Below are 9,580 nucleotides of genomic sequence, written 5' to 3'. Positions count from 1 at the left end.
AAAGCAAAAGCCGAAACCTGGACATTTTGGCCGATTTAGATTAAATCCGGGCTGGACGTATTTTTTTCACGAAAAAAAAGAGGACATGTCCGGGAAAGAGGACATATGGTCACCCTATTTAAAACATGTAGAGCTCACATCTCCCCTTTGAACACCAGACTCTCCAGATGTGGAGCTGAACGAGAAAGTTATCAGTGGGTCTGTCCAGTAACTAATGATGAACGCGCAGTTTGCAGAGAAGCATTTGCTCACGGTGGACTGTATGACTTAAAAGGAATAGTTCACCCAAAAATTAAAAAATCATTGATTAACACTCCCACAAATTGTTCCAGACCTGTAATGTCTTTCTTCTGTTTGACCATAAAAGAAAATAAATTGTTAAGCATTAAACCCGAAGCAGCAGAGAATTGGTCAGTTAGGGTTATACCATTATCAATTTGATGTTTGTCATTCAAAAAGAGAGTTGTATCATCCACTAGTTGAGTTACTCTAATTTCCTTACCAAAAATAGACAATCCCTTAATAATAGGACTATGTTTAATATGTAATGACAGTAATTCAACCACCAGCAGGAACAAAAATGGTGAAATAGGGCAACCCTGGCGAACTGATCTCAGTACAGGGAATCTTTTGGTTGTGTTTGGATATAATAACACAAAACTATCAATATAGCATTTCAACTATAGATATAAAATTTTGTCCGAAATCAAAAATCTGAAGTGCTTTAAGTAAAAAATAGTGTTCTACCGTATCAAATGCTTTATAAAAATCAAGAAATACTATCAGTGCTATCAGTATTGATGTTATCAGAATAATCCAGCAGGTCTAGAACAAGTCTATATTGGAGCTAATGTGACATTTAGACATAAAAAACCTGTTTGTGTTTCACTTATTATCTCATGAAGACCTCTTTTTAATCTTTTAGCAAAAAAGTAATGATAAAAAATTTTGTAGTCAATATTTAAGAGAGTAATAGGTCTCCAATTTTCCATCAATAAATGATCTTTATCAGGCTTAGGGAGAAGACATATTAAAACTTGCTTCATGCTCGAAGACATTTCCTTTTTTAAGATACATTCTTTAAATAAATCAAACAAAGGATTTTCAATCATTTCCCAAAAATGCAAATAAAATTTGACTGAAAGCCCATCATTACCTGGTGATTTACCTTTTTTCATTGAACTAACAGCCTCTGACATTTCCGCTTTAGTAATGGGACGATCACAATTTAACTTAAATTGTTCAGATATAGTTGGTGTAAATGCTTTAACTGATTCTATGAATTTATTACACTCAATGAATCAAATGTTAGACTTATATATATTGCTATAACATCTTGAAATGTCTAAAGAATTAGAGGTAATGTTATTATCAATTTTAAGAGTAGTTAAATTATTTCTCTTGCGATTTCGTTTCTCTAAAGCAAAGAAATAACTTGAATTTTTTTCTCCTTGCTCTAGCCATTTTGCTCGCGACCTTACAAAAGCTCCTTTAGCCATATCAATATACATATCATCTATTTCCTTTTTTAATTGCTTTACTTCATTTAATTGCTATTTCTCTAATTTTAAATTTGAAAAATTCCCATTTTTGTATGTGATTCACATCTTTATTATCAAATATACTTTTTGCTGTTTTTTTGACTAAATCACAAAACTCCTTATCTTTTAATAAATTTTTATTTAGTTTCCAATAACCACGTATATTACCATTTTGTTGTTTTGTTCCTGCTAAATGGATTGAAATTAATTTATGATCAGAAAATGGAGCATAACTATGTGATGATTCTGCCACAAATTGCAGACAAGAGGGAGATATAAGCCATAGATCAATTCTAGATTGAGAGGATCTACTAACATTGCTCCAGGTAAATTCATTAATATCAGGGTTTAGAAAACCCCAAAAATCTTTAATTGCTAGTTGTTCACAAATGTATGCAGTACTTTTGAATCTCGAATGTGGAGTTAATCTTACAGGTACTCTATCTACAAGATCATCTGGAGCATCATTATAGTCACCTCCAATAATTAAATGTGCCTCTTTATATTGTTTTTAAAGACTTCAAGTTTCAAACAAAGTTTAAAAAATTTAAAAAACATTATTTTTGCTTGAGCTGTGTATTGTTATAGTTGTATAAATTACAAACTATAAAAAAATAATTGTCTAATTTGAGAACCAAGATTATCCATCTACCCTCAGTTGAGGTCATTGATTCAATGATATCTCCTTTAAATTTATTAAGTAAAACGGCGACACCTGCAGACTGTTGGGAGGCATGACAGAAATAACATATATCACCCTATTGTGCTTTCCAAAACTTCACATCATCGTCCACCGAATGAGTCTCTTGTAAAAAAAAATTAAATCAGCATTTTTACGTCTACTGAATAAAAAGATTGATTTCCTCTTGGTGCTACGCGAATATCTCTTACATTCAAAGATATTATTTTTAAGGAACTAAAACGGAAGTCTGTCATAATACAAAAAAAGAAAAATAATGAACTGGATGTCTGTTAAAGTTATAAGAACTAAGTTAGTTAAAGAAGAAGAAAAAAAAAGACCTGAGATAGAAAATATAAAAGATTAACTTACCGCTAAGTAGAAACGTCTCAGAACGCTGACTGTTTCTATCCAGCTGCAGTGACGCACGGAATATAAAGACTAGCAAAATAAAAAATACAAAAATACATAAATAAACATACGATTGAGCGGCCATATTGAGCGTTGCAGTTTTCCCCATTCAAAATGTGTGAGTGACATGTCTTGGTATTCTTTATAGTTTTTGACACAGCTAAAAAGCTTTCACTGGCCATTCTTCACAAAACTTAACATCTAACAGAGTTATCATAGTCAAAATGCAAAAACCATCAATACAACTATCCAGTGTTGGGGGGTATGCAGCAAAAATTTTTAGCACAGATCTTTAAAGATAGAGAGAGAGATGTGACCCTAATTACAGCTTAATTTTGGCGCCCCCCCCCCCCCCCCCACATTTAAATAAATAAGTGTGCCAGACATCATCATATGCTTAAAATAATAAATGTTTATTTTAAAGTATATCAGACAGCCACTGTAAGCCTACCATATATATGTACACACACACACACACCACACACACACACACACACACACACACCACACACACATATATACACATAAACACACACACCACACACACACACACACACACACACACACACACACACATATATATATATATGTCACCCAGCAGATGTAACTGTAGCCTGTATGTCTGACAGCACAGCTAACATGAGCAGCTAATGGTAAAACAAATAAAAAATAATTATATTTGTTTCCATATTAAACCAGCCTTATTGCATAAGTAATGTTTTCCAGCTTCTAGTCATGTATTGTGCATGCTACCTTATATTTACCAGTTGTTTTTTTACTTTAATAAAATTGAGATATGTCATGCATGGGATTGGTACCATAGGGTTTAACCAAAATCTAAATGTAGATATCAGCAACATTATTTTGCAGTAAGTTAGTAGTGCGCTCAGATTTTGTAAACCGTACCTTCGGTTTTTGAATCCGTACCCACAAATTCATAATCCGTGTGCCCGCTTTCACAATCCGTTCCCTCGGATTTGTAAACTCACGGATTTGTGGCTCCGCCCCCACCGGCAGATTCAATTCTGTTTATTAAACATTATTTTTCATAGTATCCTATGAGACCATGATCCGCACTCACAAAATAGTCTTCTTTTTAGCGTTTATTTTACATTAATCACCAATAGGATAAGACACCGCAGCCTGTGTTTTACTGGCTAAAATAAACGCTAAAAAAAAGAAAATAAAAAAACAAAAATTTTCAAAAAAAAAAAAAAAAAAAATAAATAAATAAATAAATAAGGTAAAAAGCAATGTTATAATAGGCCTAATTATTTAATAATAAAATTAACAGTGAAGCGTGAATCTAACTCTGGGGGAAAAGCTAGTATAATAAAATCACCAAAATAATTCTTCATGTTAAGAAAGAATAGTACACAAAACACATTTCCAAAACTGTAAAAGGTTATTTAAAAAATAAAGCATTCATTAATTATTTTATGACAAACATTTTTACTGTCTTAAGTCAACTGAATTTATTTAGCCTATAAATTAAAATAATAGTTATAAAAAATAATTTATTATTATATTATTATTATATTACATATTATTATGCAGGTTATGCATAAGAAACTTTTATCCAAAACGACTTACAAAAGAGGGACAAATTACTCCAGAGTCAGTCACAATGCCAGGTTTATTATACAATAATAATCAAGTGCTAAGATTATCACAAATTAAACAAGATTTTGATGCACATCTTTCTTATTAAATTTGCTGTAGGCCCATTCCACATAATACTATTCAATAAAACTGTATGTTAACACGTAGGCTACCTTCGAGCTTGCTGCATGAATCCGTGAGTAACGTTACAGTTTACAAATCCGAGGGAACGGATTGCGAAAGCGTTTCTTTTACTGTCTATGGCAGGGCTCCGTAGTCTGCTACATTCCCAGTGTTAGCAAACGCTAGCTAGTCTGATAACATGAATAACGTATTTGCAAGCCTCCAAGCATAGACGTCACATTTTAAATCCTACCTGTTGCCTTTCACCATCCACTTATTTAGCTGCTGTTGCATCCCCTGACATGCCATTTCATTTTCCCTCTTTCTTTTTCTGTTTTTAGCCCCCGATAGCTTTTTTGCTTTATCCATCTTTTTCGAGTTTCAACAACTCACTAACGTTACTGCTGCTCACTCAGCGCTCACGGCGCCCCGCCCACTCGCGATATTACCCTTCTATGTCTAAAATCTATGATGAATCTTATGAGGGCACCGGCGCCTTCTCTAGCCTGTTAGTCCTCTAAAATTTATATAACTTTTTTATATATAACTTTTATATAAATGTATATAACTTTTATTATTTAAAGAAATAAAAAAAAATTAACCATCGCTTTGGCGCCCCCCATATAGCGCATACCCACTTTTTTTTGCGCCACTGCCTTTAACCCACGGGAGAAAATCAACCCTCCGCAACAGTTTAAAATCAGCTCAATTCCGTGCAAAGAAATGCGGATTTGGCAACTCTGCATCCAACACGAGCTGCATCCAAAGTGATTTAAATACTCTGCATATTGATAGATAAAAATAAATATTTAGATTAAATAGTTAACATTTAAGTCATTTAACATTTAAGTCACGCTGCAAAAACATCTAAAATCGTATAAATTTTAATTTTCAAAACCGTGGTCGTGTAATTAGACCTATGCCATTTTTTTACACGTGTATTTGCTTTTCGTACAAGCTGTATCTTAAATTATGTTCTCTGCTGTTCACATCCACCTCTTTTTACATCTTATCTCTTCAACTAAATTCCACTAGGTGGCGTTTTACCTTCTAACTCAAGCTTCATATTCATTTAGTAATACACATGGAAATGGTTAAATCGATAATTTATGATTGTTAAAATCACAATCAACTTAATTTCATTACATTGTACTCATAACTTGCTTCCTATTTTGAGACTGTCTGTCTGTCACTGTGAACACACTAAGTCATTATAAAAAGGAAACAAATATAATTGAGGAAAGAAAAAATGTCAGATACGGTATATTTACATAAGGAACATTTATATTTATACACACACACACATATACATAGAAAGCTGTTTTTAGCAGCAAAATTTGGATTGTTTATATCAAGTTATGACTACCTTTACAGTAATCTGCTTTTACATCGTAATGGCTAAGGATGGAATTATTCAAGATTAAGGGGGACCAAAATATAACATTTTAAGAAAAAGAATATTGGAAAAATTCACAGACATAATCCCCTCAAATATGAATTCTGAGGGAATATGCCCTCTTCAGTTTCTATGGTGGTTACAGTCATAATAATTATCATAATAATATGAAATACATTTTAAAACCTTTAGATAAGTTTTGGCACAAACCTACCAAAGTCACAGAATATGTGTCCCAAATCAGGATCTGGATTACTCCCAACAATGCACATTTTGTATGTCTCCATAATCAAACAGATCTGATTAAACTCATCAGCTCATTAGTAGAGACCCCAAGACCTGAAATGGGTCTGCCCTATAAGGCAGACATCCAAAATATGCACTGCTGTGGGAACCAAGGCTGGGAAACAGGCCTTTCTGTAACTAATTTAAGAAAAACCCAAACACAGGAAATTTTTGAGATCGTCACACACACTTTTCACTGATGAAAAACAGATAGAAGAAAGTTTTTTCTTTGAAGAAAAAGATTAAGAAACAATGCTCTACTCCCTGACAAAGTCTACTCCGTCTAACATATTTTCCCTGCTACACTTTAACCCGCATTTGGCACTGATTTATCTAATTTATGGCTAAAATATGTTTAGTCCAAAAAGAAGGCATGTAAACTGTTACCATTAATGTCACATACTATGTGTGTTACCATTGAAAAATTAAAGCATAAATTATAGTGACACCATGGTACCATTTTTAATACCCACATTATTTTTTAGCCTCTCCTTGATAAAAAGTAGCATCACAGATTTAGTTTGTACATTCATCGATCTATGAAACTTCCCTCTTCTTTACTTTAACAAAAGTACTAGAAGCAAGATTTTCAAGGGGGTATTCTGAGGAATTTCAAACACAACTTATGTTCACTCATCTTCTTATCTGCCTGCTTATCTTCTAGCCATCTCCTGGTGCTTGTGCTGCCGACGTGTCTTCAGGTGTGTTTTTACTGTCCTCTCTGCTTAAGCTCACAGCCACAGCCACAATAATGCCGAGCAACACTGCAGCTACAACTGCTGCTATTATCACTTTGTACTTAATATTCTCCCAGCGCTTCTTCTGTTTCACCTTAGTCGAGGTCTTTGAGAATTGTTCGCTCTGAAAAGAAATAAGTACAATCATTAAAATAGTTTAATATTACATGTGATAAAACATGAAACCAAAGTGAACTTGTTGCCTGACCACATGGCATGTATTGCACAAACAGCCTGCTATACTATTACACAGGTTTTGTTCATTTCATAACAAAAGGAAATGGCTTTCTAAAATTAACAAGGTAAACTAAACTCAGGATACAAATTGTACACTCGTTTTTTTCCGTACACCCCACCTAGACTCTATTTATAGACTTTGACATGCCCTTGCTTTCCCTAGAAACACTTAAAATTCTAGAAACCCAGTTTATGGTCATCAGAAAACTCAAACCATAAAACAAGATCATAGGACCATACAAAATGCATAAATAAGTGGGCATGCTTTTAGTCAAGGAGTTTTATATGCATGTATTAAATGATAATATAAACTATCAAGAAAAAGCAACTGTCACAAAAGTTCCACCTTTACAAGGAGTTTATCAGCTCTGTCCTCAAGCTCCCCGAGTTTTCCTGCACGCTCGCCAGCCTTGTCTATGTTGTCCAGCATGATAACTTTGATATCCTCCACATCCTGCTGGGCCTGACGGAGGCGGCTTTGCCCCTTCTCCTGGGGACAGAAGAAATAGATATATTGGGAAACACAGAATGACTGGCAAACATCCTTTACACAACATACATTATCATCAATTAATTTCTGCAATAACATAATTTTCCCTATGGAGGACTACATTGTCCCATTAGACGTTTAACAGAAGAGAAATGCAATCAATGACTCTTTAAAAACAAAAAAAATGGCAATGAAGACTTCCTAGACACCTCCCATGATATTGGGCTTAGAGTTCTGTTTACAACAAGCACTGGGAATGGAATTCTGGAACAGTGCCTCTGCTCTCTCATAGTTCCACATGGAACAGCCCAGGGGAGAGACAGAGAAACTGTGCATTTCAACAAGCTATTGCATCAAACCCCACAATGAGGCCTTTGTGAAAACAACATGGCTGAGATCCACGAAATCCATGAGATCCATTTAAAGATCGTGACCTCCCTGACAGTGGCATCGTGTATATCAGCTGAGTCAGAATGTTAATTCCTTTCTTTGTGCTCAGAAGGATGCAAGTGACTTGAGGTCGAGGTTTAGTTGATGAATGGCCCATCAAAGATAGGAAACTGTCACACAAAGATCAATGAAATTATTCATTTTACAGGAAATACCACTTATTATTCTTGCCATCTCACGTAAGAGCTGTACACAATAGAACAGTGCTTCTCAACCGGTGTGTCACGGCCTTGAAAAAGTAGCTCACAAGTCTGTTTTAACAGGAATGGCAAGGATAAAAACAATGCTAAATGCAAATAGTAAATTGCAACTAACATTATAATTGTGTTTGGAATATCAATATCATTGGAGTACAGAAGTTTGGGAAACAAGATTTTAGTAAAATACGACCATGAAATGGGCCACACATTGCATAAATAAAGAAACATGTAAATAAATACAATTGTAATATATTGAGATATAGTATAGAAATATTCCCCTTTAAAATAGTAGAAGCACAAAGTATCAAACAAAAACTTATAACAGAAGAGCATGTTGATAATCAGTTTTTCATCTCTTTGCACATTATGAACAGAACTACAGGATACACATCTCTTTTAACATCCTTTCTTTGCCTCCTTCCTTCCTCTAATTTTGACTGCTATAATGAATATGGAATTTCCCCTTGAGACAACGCAAAATCCCCTTGTGTGTTTCAACTAAACATTTCTTATGTTGTCATTTCAAGCCACCTGAGATAAACCAACAATAAGGGTTAATGACCTTCTGGATGACATTCAAATGATTTTTAACATGAGGGAAAAAATCCAAACAACTCATAAAAAATTTAATGTTGTCTTACTTCAGCAATCAATGCTTATCAAAAAGTCCCTATGTACTGTATGTACTGTATCATATCCCTCAAATTACGTTTGAATGAAAGCTGCTATTCTATATAGGCTATAGACTGTCAAAACAATAATCGTCTAGTCATCAAAATCAAAAGTCAGTGTATAATTTCACTTTCATAATTCAAAGAGACAGATGATATATAAATATAGATATTGAAACTAACTAAACCTGTTTGGACCACAGCATTTAAAAATAATAATAAAAATAATAAATAAAGCAAATGTTTGCCATGTTTACATCGAGTTAAAAGTAGCTTTTAAGTTTGTCTAAACCGTTTGCCTCTTCTTCTGCCCTCACATGTCCATATTTTTATTTTAATAACTAATGACAACCTCCAGCACACAAAAACAAAAAACTTACCATTGTTTTAATCTGTCGTTGTTAATACACCAGAAACTGTCACCGAATATACTGCATCTGAAAGAAAAACCAGCTTCTAATAAGAGAAAATAATAGAAGCTCGGTATCTTAAAACTTCACGCGCGTCGTTACACAACTATTCCAAAGCTTTAATCGTCTGCTCTGCTGCTGCTGGAAGGAAGCGCCTGTCTTTATCTGCTGGGCGCCACTCTCACTGCGCAGCTGCGTGACACTGCCTGACTGTACGCACATCTCCTGGTTTGCTATACTGCCTCTGTAACGTAAGCTATTGTTTTTGGCTGTGTACCAAAATGTGCACTTTAAAGTGAGTGCACGACATTATTTGTTATATATTCTCAAAAAGCAAATCAATCTAAC

At 34.2% G+C, this 9,580-nt stretch overlaps 1 protein-coding gene across 1 annotated transcript; it reads right to left on the bottom strand.

Annotated features, from left to right (window-relative positions):
- Positions 1–5,622: 5,622 nt before the first annotated feature.
- vamp5 (vesicle-associated membrane protein 5) lies at positions 5,623–9,393 on the bottom strand. Its single transcript, XM_019097697.2, has 3 exons — positions 9,203–9,393; positions 7,358–7,501; positions 5,623–6,898 (listed from the first exon to the last, which is right to left on the bottom strand). Exons 1-3 carry the CDS (start codon positions 9,203–9,205, stop codon positions 6,698–6,700), a joined length of 348 nt encoding a protein of 115 aa, XP_018953242.1. The 5' UTR covers positions 9,206–9,393; the 3' UTR covers positions 5,623–6,697.
- Between the last annotated feature and the right edge of the window lie 187 nt (positions 9,394–9,580).

The sequence above is a fragment of the Cyprinus carpio genome, chromosome A5 (genome assembly GCF_018340385.1).
Source record: "Cyprinus carpio isolate SPL01 chromosome A5, ASM1834038v1, whole genome shotgun sequence".
In the NCBI taxonomy this organism is placed as follows: Eukaryota; Metazoa; Chordata; class Actinopteri; order Cypriniformes; family Cyprinidae; genus Cyprinus; species Cyprinus carpio.
Note: the sequence above shows the minus strand (reverse complement) of the source record. Positions and strands in the feature narration are given on the sequence as shown.